We start from the raw sequence: 19,244 nt of genomic DNA on the forward strand, positions 1-19,244 counted from the left end.
CGTCAAAGAGGGGAGCGGGCGAGTCGGAGCTGCCTCGGTGTTCAGGTGAGGCAGAACCAGCAGCTGGAGAACCTCAGGGCCAAAGCAGAGCTGCTCTTCCCCCTCTCCCCAGCACCCCAGAAAAGCCATCACAGTACCTGTTTTGAACCAGCCATCAGGCGTGAAGGCCTCTGCTGTTTCCCTGGGTCTGTTCCAGTACTCCCGGAAGACGGAGGGTCCCTTCACCAGCAGCTCCCCTTCTTGTCCCTCAAGACCTGGTGTCACCTAGGACAAGCACATGGTGAATACATGGCAGGGAGCAGTCACCCCCACAGCCACATCCCCTCCACCACCTGTACCCCAGCACTGTGGGGGACAAGCAGGACCCATGGCATGTGCCCTCACCCACCTCCAACACAGCCTGCCTGCCCACAGGACCTCTTTGCATATTCCAAAGCACTGGAAATATTCATCTGGGCTATGTAAAAACAGAAATATCATCACAGAACCACAGTCCAGGCAGGCTGACAGCTTCCAGGTGCTGGCAGTGGAGAGGAGAGGGCTCATATGCAAACATGTGGGAAACACTCTTGGGAAAGTGTTGGGAGAGAGATGGGAAATACTATTGGGAAAGGGATGGTCCTTTCTGACCCCTGGATGGCCTGACAGAGAGTCTTAATGACAGCTCTCTGCATCCTGCTCTCACTGCAGCATCCATCAGCCTCTGTCAGGGTCAGGTTCCTCCCCAGGAAACCATTCCAGAAACCCCATCAACCCCACTCGATGCCCCTGGAGCCTCAGGACTCTGGGTCCTGTTCCCATAGTGCTGCTGCCCTCCAGATCTGTGCACCTTGTGGTGACAGCAGCCAGCAGAGAGGGGGAGTGGATGGCTCAGCCACGTCACCAGCTGCACTTCTGGGCACTGCCAGCAGCCTGTCCCTGGGCTGGCAAAGCCCTGCCCACCCTGGGGACCACTGTCCCACAGCTCCTGGTCTGATGCTGAAGGCATCACCACCACTCACCCCAGCTATACTGGATTTGCAGTGTCCCCAGGGACAAGGACCATCCTCCTGCAGCCACTGCAAGGCAGGGGACAATGTGCTCCTGTGACCATGCCATGCTGCTGTCTGCTCTCTTGACAGACAACTTAACTTTCCAAAGCTGTCACTCTAACACCTTTTTTTTTTGTTTCCTTCTTCCTGAGGAGGTGGCAGGAAACACCATCTGATTTGTTCTGGGGGACACGCGGCTCCTTTCAGGCTCATGGTTGTAGCGACAACTCTGTGCCCTGTCAAACCCGCAAGGGCAGGTTTTCTATGGCAACAAAACAAACATCCTGCTGTTCTGGAAACTGGAGAATGGCAGGAAGGTCACAGGCATGCCTGACATGGCACAATCTCTCATCTCCCCTGCAAGAAGGTGGCTCTGAGAGGAGGCACGAGAGAGGCACGAATGTCGCGGCGCCCGCGGGACTGTTACCCTGAAGTCCTTTGTGGGGAAGATGTGCAAAGCCACTGCTGTGCTGGAAGGTCACTGGTGCTTGGAGACAGTGCTCCATCCCTTCACAGACAACATCCCAGCAATGGGAACTCCCAGCCACTTTGTACTGGAGCTGTACAAAGACATCCCAGATCCATCTGGGATCCCAAAAGAGTCAGCAATGCCAGAAACACGGCCATGAGGGAGAGCAGTAATAGCAGAACTGGAGAGGCAGGCAGAACCCAGGGCAGGGCAGGCTTCATCCCTGCACTGCCTTTGCTGGAAACAAAGATTCTCTACTGGGAAATGCTTAGAAAGCAGCTTTTAAAGCACAATTTTAAAGTTATTTCTTCCTGAGGTCCTGCCTTGGAGGGTGGGGTGGCACAGGCCACTCTGCACACACAGCCCAGGCACTGAATCACCTAAATGTCTCCGTGTGTCCCAGGCTGGGCTGGGCCCCCAGGGCTGAGCATCATCTCCATCCTGAGCTGAGCCCCCAGGGCCCTGGCTGGGCATCATCTCCCTCACCCGGAAGAGGCAGCACAAAAAAAAAGGTCCTTAGTGCTGCTGATGACAGTTTCACTGAGTGATGGTGAGGTGAGGATGGTGCTGGATGAGTTCTCCACAGGGAGAAAGAGGGATGTGAAAGAGGGAGCCTGAGGACCACACTGTCCATAAGCAGGACAGCACAGAGAAACCTGAGGTCCAGGAGAGCCCAGGACTAAAACTCTGTACCTGCAGCAGCAAAAGGGCAAGAGGCACAAAGCCTGAGTCAGCAAGAATGACAGGGATGTGGTGGTGACACAGGGGGGACCAGCAAGGCAGGGTTTCCACGCTGTCACAGAGAGCCTGTGTTCAGTTTTACACTGTTCTCACTCCTTTTCCTGATGCTTCAGCTGCTGCAGCTCAAAACAAGCAACTTCCCTGAGCACCTCAGTGCCCCTGGTGTTCCCAGCTCCAGTTGTGCCCCTGGGGTAACACAGGCCTTACAACCCTGCCAGTGATACCTCTTCTCCCAGGGGCAACTCTGCCCTGCTCACCGCCCTGGAAACCCCCCCTGGATCCTGTTCACCCCATCTCAGCTGGAGATAACAGAATATCAAAACTGCCCTCCCACTACAGGCATTTCAATTCCCAGTGTGAGCCTCCAGAGTCAATCCCTTTGGCTGTCAGGCTAAGGAAAGGGCTGGGGAAAGGGGGTGGTGAAGGTGCAGAGGGCAAGGACCTGCCAACACCTGCCTGAGCTTCACCCACAGATCCCCCCAGATTTTGCCTTCAGTTTGTGGGTGCTGAAGGCAAGGACGGGTGTCAGTTTGACTACCACAAACATCTCCAGCCCCAGCTGAGCCCTGCCCTGCAGAGGCATCAGAGGGGGGCAGCCGGCAGCAGCAGGCTCTGCCACACCAGCTCAACAGTGCCCCAGCTCAGGGCAGCAGAGCTGCCCGGGGACCAATCCTGCGCCGTGTTTACCTGCAAGCTGCGATGTCTGGTGTGAATCAAGCCTTGAACCAGCTCCAAATTTCTTGTCATATCAACTCAAATTTTGGCAGCGGCTCAACCCACATCTTATCTCGAGCAGGGCTCCTTGGCAGCAGGCACCTCCCTGTTGTGTAATTTAATGATGTTATGGCTGGCTTGCAAACAGTAAAACAGAAAGGCCGTGACGTTATCTTAATAGGATTCTGCTTGCTGAACTCCTGGTGTCACTGGCACTGCTCCCTAGCGTGGCAGAGGGGACACAAACCAGCCCGGCAGCTTCTGCTGCTTGCAAACAGCAGAAATTAAAATCCAAGGTTCAAGGCATTTATCTCCCACAAGCCCTGGTGTCTGATCCCTGCTAAAACCCCAGGGAGCCCAAGCAAGCTGGCTGCCAACCCGCTTGGAAAGCAGGTTTTTCCTGCAGCAGCAGCGTGGCCAGGCTGGTTGGTCCTTTCTCCCCCGAACCTCAGCGGCTCGGCGGGGCACACACCGGGCGGGCGTCGCCAGCAGCCGCGGAGCAGCCGGTTGCTGCGGGCACAGCTCCCCTGCCCGGGCCCTTCACCCCGCGTTTCAGGCGCCTTCACGCACTCGAGTGGGTTCAACACGCGGGCCCCAAGGTTGCTCTCTGCAGCCTCCTGCTGCTAAACCCACCCCGCCAGATGAGATTACATTTTCCACGCATGAAAATAAAAGGTTGCAATAAATCCTTTGAAGGACTAAACCTGGGTGATTATAAAACACACCTTTTCCCTGCTGCCATTTTACCTCTTTATTAGGAAGAAGCGAGGGCGGTTTGTAAATGGCTGGGAATCCCGCCTGGCAAGAGGCCCTGGGACCTCTTCAAAGTGGCCATTTGTTTTCTTGTGGGCTCTGAGAGATGCTGTCCTGAGCTCCTCTGGGAGAGGAGCTGGTAATGGACTTTAATGGAATTAGGGGCTTTTATGGAGGTCGGCTCAGAGCGGTGTCTTTGGCTGGGAAGCAGAGGAGGCACCACAGGTTCCTAAGCAGGAACGTGTGGAAGACATGGAGGACACGGCTTGTGAGGGGAGGTAATGACTTGTTACGGGGCTGACAGGACTGGGGGGAAGAGAGATTGAGCTCTTAGGAAAACAAACACCTTCTTCAGGTTGCAAGCTGGAGGTTTCAGGGAGACACAGTTAACTCCTACCAGGACTCTCATTCCCCCTGACCCCCAGAAAAGATAATCTGCACCTTTTTCCTGGCTGAGTACCAAAGGCAGCAGATCAGAGCACTTTCTTTCAGGAGGAACCTTAAAAGGTCCCTTGCAACATTTGTGCCTCAGAAGCATGAGGCAGTGCATTTCCACATGGAATCATTGAATCATTTTGGTTGGAAAAGACCTTCAAGATCATCCAGCCCTACCATTAACCCAGCACTGCCAAAGCCATCATTAAACCATGTCCCTCAGCACCACATCTACACAGCTTTGAAATCCCTCCAGGAATGGGGACTCCACTTCTGTCCTGGGCAGAAGCTCTTTTGGGGAAGAAATTGTCCCTAATATCCACCTTAAACTTCCCCTGGCACAACCTGAGGCCATTTCCCCTTGTCCTATGGCTTGTTCCTTAGGAGAAGTGACCGACCCCCCCTTGTTCCAACCTCCTCTCAGGCTGTTGCAGAGCCAGGTCTCCCCTCAGCCTCCTTTGCTCCAAGCTGAACACCCCCAGTTGCCTCAGCTGCTCCTCGTGAGACCTGTGCTCCAGACCCTTGATGAGTGGTTTCCCAGGATGGGGTGAAGAGGAGCAGGGAGGAAGGCAGTGCAAGGCCCTGCCCATCTCCTGTCATTTCCCTCACTCCTGCAGCTCCCACCAACCTGGGCTCCCAGCAGCCCAACTTCCTTCCCACCACTGCTGCCAGAGCAGGAGAGCGGAGCTCGGGGCTTGCAGGGCTGGGCACCATCCCTGATCCTGAATAGCAAAAGCTTGTCCATTTGTGGGGAGGAAGGAAATGTTTCTGCAGCTCTGCCTCCTCTGCCACAGCCCTACTGTGCTACTGAGCTTGGAAGTGCTTGGCACTTTTCCCCACCTTGTAAATAAGTGATTACTGTGATCAAAATAATTAAGCAACCCAGCCTTTTAAGTGACTAATAGAAGACAATAATTTATGTGTGTGAGGTTTGTGGAAGTGATGGAGCCCTTCTAGCTGTTCTCACAGAGTAGCAACTTCTTTCTGGTTGGTTGGTTTGTTTTTCAAACATACCAGAGCACAGAAAATAATCTAACAAAGCCTGAAGAATTGCCCCCTGGGGTTGATCTGCAGAGCACAGATGCCCTGCCATGCTCTCCACCATGCTGCTGCAGCAACTTACCTGCCACCAGAGTTTCCAGACACACTCCCTGTCCCTCCCTCACCCCTTCGATATTTTAGTGGTCCAGAGAGCCCTGTGATACAGCAGTCTTGTCCCAACACAGCATCCAACAGCTCATCCTCCACCAAGCTGGAGAGAGGATGGAAGCTCCAGGCTCTGGTCAGACCCTGCTCTCCCAGACCTACATCCAGGCCTGGTGTGGGGGATGATGAGGGAGGTGAGGACATGCTCACCTGCCTCCTAAAAAGAAGCTGGAGACAGCACAGTCTGCCTGACAGCACCTTTTCATCACTGTCTCCCTGGGCCACATTTGAATGGATGTCCTAGAGGTGTGAGGCTTGCTAGAGTGTTACCAAATTCCCAAGCAATCTGAACTCTCATGCACATTCATAATTACAAACTCCCTGCTAAGTTGCATGGTTTTGTGAAAGCATTATCGTACCTCTGAGCTCCGTGTCCTGCAGCACCCTGCAGAAGGCAAGCAGGAGGCAATTTAGACACAGAACAATTTTCCTCCTGCTGGAAAAAGGCAGATTTCTGCTCCTCGGGGACACAGCACAGAGAAAGAAAGAAAGAAAAAAAAAAAAACACAACTAAAAAAACCCTCAGCCCAGACTGTAATCTACGAGGCCACATTTCACATCTGTTTTTGCAATGTTAACTTTTATAAAAGGGCTGGGAATAACACAATCAATTTACTTTTCATTTCGGTGGGTTATAAATTTAAAGGCAAGGCTGGTGCACAGTGGAGCTGGAACTCTGCAACTGATTTTCAAAAAACCCAACCCTCTACTTAAAACAAATGCTGCTCCACTGGAAACAAAAGTGACTGTATGTATTTTTAGGCAATACTGATTTTTAAAAGTTACCAGATTGATTAAGTCCAGATGATCCCAAAAGAACCACAGAAAATAACCCGAGTTTGGGAAAGGTCAGCCCTCCTCGCAGTTGTTCCACCGACCCAAAACTTCTTGATCTATGTTAACACCATAAATTAGACATGTACCACTGTCCCCAAAGCCCAGCAGCTCTCCACGCTGCTGTTCCCATCCCTCTTGCTTGCAGGCTTCAGAAGATAATAAACGAGGTGAGATGTCAGCACATCTTCCCACCCCTCAGCTCCCTTCGGCAGAGCAAGGCTCCCAACGTGCTCCCGCAGCGCCCGCCCGGGCGTGTGCTCAGGGGCAGGCAGAGCACCAGGCAAGGATTCAATCAGTGGCCCCACTGGGGTTGGGTTTTCATAAACCTGGCTGAAAAGTGGAGGTGAAGGAGGCTGTGAGGTGCTGGGGCTGCCCGAGAACCTCTCATCACTTCCTTCTGCTGAACCAGGCTGCAGCAGCTGGGGCCTCCTCCAAGTGCTCTGGGGCAGAGACTGTCCCTTTTCCTTCTGGCTGAATCTACATATTAGGTGTAAAGTTGCAAAAATTGAGTAGAAACAAGCACCAGTGACTGCATGGGCAGGAGAGCTGTTTCATCCCATGCCTCACAACACCAAACATCACCACGGTCTCCCAGGCTCTTCTGGCACAGGTAAGGGAACAGAAAATAGTTGAACACCAAAACCAGCCATGATGGCACCACAGAAAAACTCAACCCATGTCCCCCATGTTGGGAAAACCAAGACTGCCAGCCTGGTGAAGGGGACCAAGGACACACATTCCAAGTCTTCCTCCCCCTACAAGGGGGAATGAAAGCATAAAATGATAGTAAAGAGACTAACAGATATTTTGAGGGTGCTATGGCAAAGGTTAGCTCTAAAGGAATCACTCATGGAAAGAAGGTTCTTCTTGACAGATGGATTCCATTTGAATGTACAAGGAAATAGTCTTCTGGGATCAAAGCTGCTCCTCTGACAAGAAAATTTTCATGTGAGAAACAAGGGGTTATGATGTTAACCTAATCTCTGCCTCCACCAGGAAGAAATAAAATATAGCCATGGCCACAAATTATAAAACACAAAAAATCAGAGGACAGGCGGGTCGAGGGAAGGAGATACAAATACATACGAGAATGCAATTAATGTCTGAGTGGACTAAGGAACTGGAAGTGATCAATGAGAAGCAGCTAAAATGTTTACACAGTAACAAAAACAGCCTGGGCAACAAAGTGAAGAAACTGGAATTAGTTGGGCAGGACACAAAACAAGACCCTGAGGAGAGGAACAGGGTGAGACAGAAATCCTAACTGGAATGCACACAACTGCAGCATCCAGCACTGCGAGGGCTTTGGAAGGAGTTTTGGAAGGAGTAGAGGCAAATGGAAAACAGGAAAAAATGCAACTGGAGTTCACCAAAAGTGGCTTGTGCCAGAAAACCTGAGGACTGATGTTCCAGAGAGAAGCCAAGCAGCAGATCTAATCCAGGCTGCCTTCAACAACATATTCCCCATGCTGCCTGTCTGGGAGGTGGCTACTGGTGGGAGAGATCAGAGGGCTGAGAGCAAATTTGTGGGGTGGCCAAAGACTCAGGAAGAGGAGGTGAAGCCCAAAGCATCCTCTGAGCCCCCATGGTCACTCAGCCAGCCTAGTCCCCCAGCCTTTGGCTGCCCATTGTTCAGCTGGAATTCCAGCCCAAGTCCCAAGGAACAGTTTGACCTAGGACTTGCTGTCCTGATGATGAAGGCATCCTATGAGGCTTCAGCACCATACGGGCACATCCTGCACCTACAGCTGCAAGGAGCTGATGGGAGATGGAACTGAGATGCTGGAAGTAAGGCCCACCATTGAGAGACCTATGGGAGATACTCCATGAGGATGGGATGCAGCAGAGACAAAAGAAGAGATGAAAAATGGTACCATTGGGAGGAGAGATGTTCTGGAAGTGTAGGACCACTGAGGACAAAGAACACTGGTTTAGGCTGAGGTTTGATCAGGATAGGAAAGAAACAACCAGGGTGTCTGCTGGGACAGCCAGAAATAGGACTACCTTGGCCACGTCTTATCCCCAGCAGCATATCCATCCCCATCCATTTTCAGGAATGCCAGTCATATTCCTGTCTCTAGCCTCAAGAGCTACATGCAGAAGAAAAGCCAGGCACACTTCCACCAGCCCTTTCAAATTACCTGAGTGGATGAGATGAGGAGACATAAGAGGTACACGTGCAACAGCACCTCCACACAGGACCTGGCCCAGGGAGGTGCCAAGTACCCACGTCCATGGCACCCACCCCTACCTATGGCACATTACCCATGGGCAGCAGCCACAGGGGTGCCCAGGCCTTGGAGAAAGCCTCCAGGGCAACCCTGGCAGCTCTAAGATAACCAAGCACCTTCCCACTGATTCTCCAGAGATCCAAGATGAACATAGGCAAGGTGGGGCCCCTCCTGGTCCCCTCCACAAGGACACCAACAGGCAAGACCTCCAGCCTTAACAAAGGGTGATGGTTCCAACTGCCCCCAAAGCCCACAGCCCTGCCGAGCTGCTGGCACCCAGCAGCAAGCTGCAAGCAGATGGTAGAGACACAGGGGGCACGGGGAGGAGGGGCCAGGAGATGCTGGTGGCTTTCAGGGCTGGCCACAGCCGAGCCAGTTCCAGTCCAGGACGACAGCTTGCATATGGACAAACAACGAGATAATTACAACCTTGGAGGGGGGAGAAAAGCCCGTGGCTGCAGCATCCTCCTGCTGCCAGCTCCTGCAACCCACCCGGCTCCCCTCGTAGCCTCATCATGAGAAAATGACTTGCCATAAAAGCCCTGGCTAGAGCCCTGCATCAGATACAGCTGCAAAAGCATTTATCTACTGATAGACCCCCCGTTGTCAGGGAGTGGGGTTTGGCTTTCGAGAGAGCAATTTGGAGAAGGAGGGAGAAAAAAAAGAAAAAAAGAAAGAAATCCGAGGAAAATGACAACCTAAAAAACCTACCAACTAACAAACAAACAAATAAAGGAGGAGAGAGACAATACCCACAGCTCGAAGGGTTTCCAGGCCTCTGCCAGCTGGGAAGCTGAGCCTATGAAATATGCATCGCAGCAAACAAAGCAAACTGAAACGTTGGGAGCTGGAGAGCTGTAACCCTTTCCTGTGTGCTGCAGCCAGGCTCGGGGAGAGCGAGATTCCCTGGCTGCCAGAAAGTTAAGGGGAAAAGAGACCAGGAGAAAAACCATCCGGGGCTGTGGGGAAGGAGGAGTGCTGCCACCTTCCCTGCACCAACACCCAGGAGGGGATCCTGTAGGACCAGCAGAGCTGGATCCTGTAGGATCACCAGAGCTCAATAGGTGGCTGCTCAAGGCAGGTTAAATGTTCAGGAGCTGTTTCAGATGTGAGAAGTTACAGAAGCAATAGCTGGCATGGCTCAAAGCAGGCAAAGCTGCTGCTGTGCCCATGTCCACTTCAACACCTCTGCCCCCGAGGATGTATCAGAGAAGCACCTCTCAGAGCACTGGAAGGACAGCATCTCTCCAGGGGACCATGGCAGGGAGGAGATGGGGGACACTGGCAGGGAACAGGCACCATGACTCGGATGGGAAGTGCCACCTCCTGCACATACTGCCCCACCACAGGTGGTCCTGTCCCAGTCCAGGGTGCAGAGCATCCCTGGCTGGGAATGGACCATGCAGTGAGAAGGTCTGAAGCAGCTTGTGCTAGTGTTGGCAGTGATGGTGCAGCTTCAGGCAGCCTGACCACACGTGGCTCCGTGTCACTCAGAAAACCAGCTCACAGACCAAGGTGCAGCAACAATTATCACGGAAGCAGCACAAGGGGCAGCTAGAAAACCTGAGCAAAGTGGATGCAAGGAAGCACAAGGCTGATGAGAGCTGCAAGGAGATGGGAGGGCTGGAGCACGTGCATGAAAGGAATCCAGCACTTGCATCAAGGGATGGGAGAAAATGAAGGGAAGAACAGAGATCCAGCAAACTTTCAGCTAAGTAGATTATTGATCTTCAGGGTGTGCCAGAAACCAGCTTTGCAAATTACAGCAGTCCCCTGCCGCAAGCTCCAGCAGTTCCCGGATGACAAAGAGAAACGCTCCTCGCGTCCCTGCTCCCACCACCCCCTGCCCGCCCCGCGATGCCACCCAGCTCCTGTTTGCATCTCTCCGCAGCAGGGCGTGCAAACACATCCCAAAGGCGACAGTGCGCAAGGAAACATCACAACTCCCCGGCATCTCACGGGAGAGACAGTGTTAGTGGGGAGGGAACAGCTCAGAGAAGCTCTGGGGTCTCCTGCTGCCGGGTGGGAGCAGGAAGCCGCGGCCCCGCGAGGCTCCGTGCAGCAAAGCGAAGCACTTCCCTGGCCAAGGCAGGGGCCGCTCTGCTCCCAGACGGGGGTTTCTGCAGGCGGAGCGAGGTGTGAACACCTCCCAGATCGCCCTGACGACGCGTCCAACCCCGGGCACCGGGACCACCGGGAGGCTGCTGGGAAGAGAGGCCTGGGAGCCCCCAGCTCCTGGCGAGGTGCTGAGCATCCCACCAGATCTGCCGTGCCTGGGATCAGCTCCAGGCGGCAGCGGCAGCACCGCCCGTGCAGCAGGAGGGATGTGCTCCGGGCTGCCCGACTGCCCAGAGAGGTCCCTGCCCTGCCAGGGGTAGGGGTGAAGCAGAGGGCCAGTGTCCCCCCTGTCCACCCAGCTGCTGGCAGGTGGATTTCCAACAATCCATTACGTGCCATTTGGGCATTTTTTTCATAGCATCACTGAAGACCTGACAGAAATGCCCAGAGCAGGGATGAGGCCAGGGATGCTGGGCTCAAACCCAGGCAGAGCAGGCACTGGGAGGGCTGCGTGTCTCCTGCCACCAGCCCCACCATCTCTCTCCTTCCACCAGGACCTCTCTGCTCTTGCCAGGTCCACACCACAGACCACCAGGCCTCAAGCAACATGCTGTGACCCTCAGAGCCATCCTGCAAGGGAGTTGAGGGAATATTTGTTTATCTCTTCTCATAAGAGGCAAGGAAAAGGCCACGCCAGGGTTGCTTGGGAGCACAGGCAAGGGAGGTGACACCAACCAGGACTTCTCACCCTGGGGACAGCCCCTCCACCACGGAGGAGCTGATTTCAAACAAAGCCAGGCTTTTCTTTGACTGGTGAAGCGTGATGAGCGCTTGGACTGTCAGATCCTCCTTGTTTTAAACAAATTCCACTGACGAACTCTCTCTTGACATGAATTATTAACCAAGCATGATGCACAGAGGTGCCAGCAGCAGCAGCTCTGGGCAGGAACTGGCAGCGGGTGAAGCTTTTTGCTGGTGACTGCAGGTGTGAAGCAGTTAAATTACAGCATGGCTGGGAGAAGACATGTGCCACCACGGCTGCCACCTGCCTGCCAGCATGGCCACACCATGGAAAGTCACACTCCATACCCAGGCCATCTAAAACTCAGACTCCTGGCATCTCCACACAACCGTCTGTGCCAAGACGTGCTGCGAGCAGGGACTGTTTTTCCCACCTTGCCGTGGCCCTTCTGGCAGTCCCAGGGACAGAGACACCTGGCTCTGCTACTGGAAATGCTGTGGATGTCCTGGAGGTACCAGTCACTGTCTCCTAGGGTGGCCTGAAGCAGATGGGACCACTTCTCTCCCTTCAGCCTGAAGAAACTCCTAGTTAAGTTGGGAAAAGGGGTATGGTGGGTGAGGTGGGGACAGCCCTTTAGAGAGGGACCAACACATTAGCCAGAAGAAAACTACCACCTCCTCACACCCTCCCTGGCTGATGTCTTGAGAATTCACCACAACATTGAGAAAAACCCCAAGGGAGAGCCTGATGGAAAGTCAGCAAGCCATCAGCAAGGGGCACGGGGCCAACACCAGTGCTGGTGGGAGCTCCCGCCAGCACCATGAGACATCGGTATTGACCTCAGCCACCCATGCTGGGAGCTGACGGGTGTCCATGAGACACAGGGTGATTACTCTGCCCCAAATATAAGCTCAAGGAGCCTGAAGCCACAGAAACCAGTTAGGTGAGACTCAGCCCTCTGAAACCCTGGGGTTCAGGGTTTCCAGCACCAGATAGGTCATCTGGACTCTCCTTCTTCTCCAATCATTCACTACAACCAGAAGGGGAAGGAATATGGAGCAGAAAAAAAACAACACAAACATATTTTCCTCTCATAATTCAGAAGAACAACATTTCATCCTGGAAGTAGCTGCACTTTGGGAATTCCTGTGTCTGAGACCTAATCTGTAAAGCGCCCGGGGATCCCTTAGGGTAAAAAAAAGCATTATAGGATCATTATTAAAACAGACACATTATATTTCACGTCTCAGTTTCAAACAAATGGGGGAAAAAAAAAAAAAAAAAAAAAAGCCAAGATCTAATTCTGGGATGAGGGGACAAAACCCTGGAATATAACACTCCTCCAGTGAAGTGATAAAAATGGGATGTGTCTCCTACGTGCTGAGTGCTGCACCAGAGCAGCTGCTCCAGGCCCTTCCCCACTGCCCAGCCATGCAGGAGCAGTGACACAGAGTAAAGAGCAGCAAATATTTCATCATTTTTAAAAAATAAAAGCCAGAATCTCTGGCCAGCCTGGTCCCTCTCAGCAGTCCCACAGCTCATTTTGTACAGCTGGGGTGGGATCCAGTACCCTGTTCCACACAGAACACAACCTGCTGCAGCCTGACCACAACCCAGACAGGGGCTGCCTGTGGTCCTACTGGCTCCTCCAGCTGCCAGCGCAGCTCATGCAGAGGAAAAAAAAAAGGCTTTCTGGAGTTTTTCATCAGTACTTACACCAGCAGAAGCTCCTTTCAAACCTTTGGCATGTACATGGCAAGATGAGAAGCTGTTTCCCCAGAGGAAGGAGGGAAACCATGTGTTTCAGGTTGATCTCCTGCCTGCCTGTCTCCCACCCACACAGCACTCAGCTGCTGGGGTCACTTCTCTCTCACACAGCATCTATCCACTCAGCTGAGCCCGTGCATCACCTGGCTATTGATCTGCTGGAGGTGATGTGACCTGCACCCACAATGAGGGGCAAAGGAGATGTGGGAGGAATACAGACCCTGTTCAGCTGTTTCTGCAGGGAGAGGGGTCCCCTGGACCTTGGGCTGGGACTGCTTCTGCAGCAGGGAAGACACAGCACCCCAGCATGGGGGCAGCTCATGGGGAAAGCTGCCCAGCCACTTCACCATCGAGATACCTGATTTCTGAGACACCAGAACTGCTGGCACAGGTATCACTTGGCAGCTGGAGCTCAGCAAGGAGCTGAACTTTTATGGAAATCTGATGGGTTTCCCCCTATGCTGTTCTGAAATGAATGCAACTTCCAAGGCCATCAGTCCTGTCCTTCCAATTCTCACTGCTAAAATCCTGATCAACCCAGCCGAATAAACACCGACTCCATTTCTAGATTTTCCAATACATCCTGTCCTCCAGACTCCTTAGACCAGAGCAGGGTCCCCCTGAATCCCTGTCAATGCCCTGTTCTTGTTTTCTGCAGTAACTTCAATCTTTTATCCTGGCTTCCAAAGGCCAGGCACTGCTCAACCCATCGCCTTCCTCTGAGGCATCAACAGCCTCAATAGACACAACATCATCTTCTGATATTGTAGCCCTCATCCCACAGCCTTCACCTCCCACTCCCATGCAGGAGGTGTTCTTCCCTTTCAGATGTTGTTCATCCACGCAGCAAGGACAACATTTGTGTGGTTCACAAGGTACACCAAGGTGAGCCATAAATGAATACAGGAAAGAGAATACTCTGACTAGCACCACTGAGTTCTTGGGAACAGCAGCAGGGCAAGCCTCAATCCCGGGGGCTTCAAAGGGCTGGGGCAGAGAGAGCTTTTTGTGAAACCAAGAGAAGCAGCAGAGAACGTGGCTGAGCACTACCTGTGTGTTGTCTTCATCTCCTTGAGCATGGATGGTGTAGGAACGACCACCGTTCTTCAAGGTCTCGGTGACAATGCGCACTTCCACCCCGGGCAGCGGCGTGCCCACGGATCCTGGGGAGGAAAACCAGACTGAGACAGTGGACAGCCTCTGGGAAACAACAGGATCAAGGATGCTACAGAGCAGCTGCTCATCTCTCTGTGGCATCTGCAGGCTGTGCTGGCACTGAAGAGCTTCCTGGCAGGGGGTTACCCTTCAGGAAGGCTTCGAGCCCATCGTGTGTCTGCATGCAAATGTCACTGCGGCGCAAGACGCCGGTGTTTGCTGAGCTGGCAGTGTTGGAAATGCCTAGGAAAACAAATGTGTCTCCAGCCCTGAGCAGTCTCTCTTGGCCAGTCTTTGAAGACATCAGCACAGCTTCGTAGCTCAGTAATGAAGCTGTCTTTGAGGAAAAAAAAAAAAAAGCAGCAAGCACCATGAAACCTACACAGATGAGAAAAGAAAGAGCACAATGGTTAGTGCAGTGGCTCATGGCTCCACTATAGCCTGGACCTGACAGGGAAGGCAGAGGCTTAACAGCGTGAGAACTGCCAGAGATTATCTCAGTTTCATAAGACATCAACACAGCGTATAGAAAACATCACAGGAGAAAAGCAGAGATCAAACCCACACTGTCCTAACTCAGGTTTCAATTTTCAAAGCCAGGAAATCTGACACAGTGTCATGAGCAACTGCTGTGAAGCTCCAAGATGGTCCTGTGACCCAGAGCTTCCCAACCTGCAGCACTCCCACCCCTTGGTTTAGTGCACCCTCTCCTGGGTGAGCATCTGAAAGTGCAGAGGAAAGGGCAGCTTTGTTCCTGTGACCTCTGTCTGATGGGGGGCTCCAGGATCAGCAGCAACCAGGGCATCTGCTGGCCCAGCAGGTTTCTGCATCTCCATGGCACAAGAAGGCTCTCCTGGCAAGATGAAGCCCATGACTTTCATACCCTGCAAGGCAGGAACACTGAGCACAGAAAACTGCACAGGGTGCAGAAGGACATCAGCACAGAGCAACCTGTGGCACAGGAGGACTGGGCAGGTCAAGGCTTAAACTGGTAAATCTGTTCTTTATTTTAAGAGTTGATATTTTACTTTTTTTCCTTGCAGAGTCTCCAGTTGGTGGGACTTTCCAGCTCTGCAGGGCAGGCAGCAGAAAGCCCTCAAAGCAAGGTGTGCAGGACCCAGAGCTCAGCACTGCCTTCCCTGTCATCTGTATTTCAGGCATTTGGGTTCAAGTGGCATTTCCCCCACCCTGGTCTCATACTCCTGTTCAAGCCCTGGAGATCCAATATCTGTGACATCATGATTTTGTTTGCTACATTGGTCAGTTGCCATGGAAATAGATGTGTCGTCGTAGCCCAGATTTATGGCATCCCTGCAGGATGGGCTACGAGCAGATGGGCTACGAGGGAGTGAGATTTTATTGCAGTGAAACTACCCAAACAATTAGAGAATCTGGCAAGAAATAAACAGAAAGGGACATGGCAGCTCTGCGAGGTGTGTCTGTGCAGCCTGAAACTGCCTTTGGCCTCCAGGTCAGCCAACACACAGCCAGGTCTCACCCTCACCACCAGCATCACTCGGGCTCCTCTTATCTCGTGGCCAGACACTGCCAGGAGTCAGAGACAGAAGATGGCAGCAGAGCAGGGAGGTGAAGCATGTGCCAGGACAAGTCACCAGGAGAAGTGCCCTGAGGTGGCACATGGAGGTATTTATGTCTTTTAAACAGTCTGGTACCTCCCATGGGAGACTCCAGGATGACTCAAACAGCAAGTCATGGAAATGATGCCAAATGTGTGCACATCAAGCTTGCCTGAAGCCCCCTTCTAGACTTGTACAGGATCATTTTCTCCAGCATGAAAAATGCTTTGTGAGAACAGTCCCCAACCTGCGCCCTGGGCAGACAGGCAGTGACAGCCTGCAGAGCTCACAGAGGGAGCAGTAACCAGGGCAACGAGCTGCCAGGGCTCTCACACTTTTGCCATCTCTGGAAGCCTTCAAAACAAGTTGAGATGGAGGCCTACCTGGAAGATGTTTCTTCCCTGTATGCAAGCTACTGACCTCCCTGCAGAAATATAACCGACCAATTCATGGGCAGCAGGACTAAAAATTTGTGCCCACTTCTGGTCTCAGTCTTTGAGGATGAAACACCAAAGATCAGCACAGTGCTGTCAAACAAATCCGAAGACACAGAGAAGGCAACATGTTTCCCATACAGTGTTTCAGATCACCACTACCAATTATTTCCTACTTGGCTAAAGTAAAGCCAAGATGTAAAATGCATCCCTTGTGGTGAGCTGTTTCCTCATATTGGGTCTGGAAAAGGCTTTCTGGTGTTCAGGAAAAATGACAGGCTTGGAAATCAACATCTCTAAAGGCTGAAAATGCTCACAACACTGACAAACCTGACACTATTAATAAAATTTGTGCAAAGACAATGACTAGAGCTTCTCAGGCCCATCTGCTGTGTCAAGATACACGCTGTGCTGACTCCAACAGGTCAGCAGAAGGTTGAGCTCATTCCCAGAGGAACAGCACCGGAGGTCCTGGCTCCACTGACACTGCAATCGGGGGTGATCAGAAGGGGGTCAACACTCAGCACTGGCTTCCTTTCGTCCCCAGCCATAATCCTGAGGGGAAACCGGGGAGAAATCCCTGCTCCTTCCCCTCTCCCTCCCAGCTCTCTCTCCAATTTGCAGGCTCCTGAGTCTTCAGAAATGCTGGCAACGCGCCCGCGGTGTCAGCTCAGCCGCCAGCAGCCGGGCTGCAGGCAGGAAGCAGTGACACTATTATTCTTTCCACCGGTTCTCCTCTCAGCTTAAAAAAGTTGTCAGCTCTTCCCAGATAAATTTAATGGGCCCTGTGGTCTGTGTCCTTCGGTATCTGGGGACCTCGGCGCTGCTACGCGCGGGGGTGTCCTGGGAGGATTGAAACAGGCCAACGATAAGGCACTCAACGATCTCACTGTCAACAATACACGGAGTCCCCGCTGTAGGAGCTATTAGCTGCCTCTGATCTAAACCTCCAATTAAAGTGGTGATTAGGCCCAGTGAGGCATTCTCTGTCCATGAATTATTCATCTCCCTTCACAGTAACAGCACCGGGGGGATTAGAATGAGAGCTGGTGAAAACAGAGGCATTTTAAGCAGGGTTTTAACCATATACAAGCAAACATTTATCTTTCCAATCTTTCATCTTTTCCTCTTCTGGAAATTCAAGCTCCCCACCCCTGCCCCTTCACACCTGTGCTCTGGGTGGAGAGTGGTGCCACACTGCCAGGGACACTGGTGGTGACACAGGCAGGACAGGCAGGTGCTGAGGACTTGACCCTTCCCCAGCCACACCAAGTGGGTAGAAGCAGGTAAGGGAAGCTCAGGACCCCTCCTTGGAGACTGGTGAAGCAGCAGAGAAGGACGTGTGCTGCTTCCACTCCAGGAGAAATCCTTGGCAAGAGTGAGGATCCCTGGACTCGCTCAGGGGGTGCCATGCTGGCAGCACTCCTTTTTCAAAACAAAGCTATCAATGGCTTTGGCCAGCGTGCAGGTCTGTGGTCACCACTGCCTAGCATCTGTCCTTGTAACACCAGTGCCATCTGAGGTCCTGGACACTTCACTCCTCCTCCTGCCCAGCCTCTGCTCCCAGCCCATCACAGCATCTGACTCTCAGCTGACACTCATGCACTGGCTGCTCCGTGGTACCTGGTGACCTTTCAGCCCAGACTCTAAGGGGGTACTGCATCAAAAGCTTTTTCACAGCTTCAGTAAATTATGCCTCAGCTTCACCCATCTGCTTCCCAGCTGACACTTCCTGAAATAAATTAATCAAGTCTATTCAATTATAGCCTTCTTTCTGTGAGGGCTCTCCCTGAACCACACCTTTGTGAGATGTTTCTCTCCCCTCTGGTGGTGACAGCGAGCCCCTGGAGGGTGGCTGGAGTGACAGTCAGCTGTCCCTTATCCCCAGCCCCTCTGCTTGTAGCTGCAAGAGAGGATTTGTCCCAGCTCCCCTGCAGACCCCAGTACTCTCAGGGACCCTGCCGTGGCTCTGTCCAGGATCACAGCCACCCAGCTCTGGAGTAGGAACTCCCCCTCTGGGTGTCAACATCTGTCTTGCCCATGTTGCTTTCAGTCTTATTTCCTCTCTTTTCATCTCCTGGGAAATCTCTAGAGCCTCTGCTTATCTTCCCTCCTGAAGATGAACAAAAATCAAATATAACCAGGCCACAGGGACACTGAAATGATCTCTGCACTGTCACCCTGCAGCATGGGGCTCATGGACAGCTTGAGCTCATGCAGGTGGGAATCTTGTTCCCTGCTTGCTTCCCTCTCCTGCCTGCAGGGATTTGGCTTCTGGAGGAAGGGAAGACTGGCTGAGCTGGGGTGGGGGGAACAACAGTTACTCTCCAGAAGGAAACTAGAGTTTGCATTTTGTGCTACCCATGAGCTGTTTTCAGATTGAGGAGCCAGTGCTGGAGACCTTGCACGCTGTGCAATCCCTTCCAGGGTGCAGCTTCTGCATCCCAAGGAACTGGGGTGCTGTGGGAAGCCACAACACCCAGGACAGCCCCCCATGTACTAGTGGCCCCTCAAGACGATGCAGATGGTGCCAGGCATGCACAGACAGCACGTGGGGAGGGAAAGGTGGGGTAGTGGTGGGCTGGGCAGACAGATGGCCACGTTTGTAACCAAAGGGAGAGTGGGGACATTTTATATTTTTAATCTTACAGATCAATGTATTTCTAGGTTACATAAAGTACAGATATTGAGAGGAGTCACAGCCAAGAGAAGTGAGGCAAGACAAGGAGAGAACAGAACCGGAATGTACAAGGAGGTGTGACAATTTCTAATTCCTGAAGAGTCAAGAAACTTGCACTAAAATAAGAGTGAGCAGACATCCTATTTTAAATGTTCAACACCAATGGGTTGGACATGAACTGCTGCGTGGGGAACATTGTGTCAACATTGCCTGGGAATAAACTTCTCAGAGCAGGAGCTGAAGCTGCAGCCCCATCACAGTGCCTGAACCAACGCAGCAATACGGACTCTGCTTCCTGGGCAGAACCAGCCTGGCTGCTCAGGTCAGTGGGCACCACTGAGAGCTCTGCACACACAGCTCTGCCAATCCACCAAGGCCAGTGATCCCAGGAAAACCCACCAGCCACTTCCCACA

General features: G+C 52.7%; 1 protein-coding gene across 9 annotated transcripts in view; it reads right to left on the reverse strand.

Annotated features, from left to right (window-relative positions):
- The window catches only part of ACSF3 (acyl-CoA synthetase family member 3), a 58,891-nt gene that overhangs the window by 23,344 nt on the left and 16,303 nt on the right, over nucleotides 1-19,244 (reverse strand). For all 9 annotated transcript variants that reach the window (XM_051629720.1, XM_051629721.1, XM_051629722.1 and 6 more), the window contains exons 6-7: nucleotides 14,035-14,147; nucleotides 138-264 (exon numbers count right to left, since the gene is read on the reverse strand). In XM_051629720.1, the coding sequence (XP_051485680.1) occupies nucleotides 138-264; nucleotides 14,035-14,147 (240 nt within the window). The remainder of the gene's footprint in view (nucleotides 1-137; nucleotides 265-14,034; nucleotides 14,148-19,244) is intronic.

The sequence above is a fragment of the Apus apus genome, chromosome 11 (assembly GCF_020740795.1).
Source record: "Apus apus isolate bApuApu2 chromosome 11, bApuApu2.pri.cur, whole genome shotgun sequence".
Taxonomy (NCBI): domain Eukaryota; kingdom Metazoa; phylum Chordata; class Aves; order Apodiformes; family Apodidae; genus Apus; species Apus apus.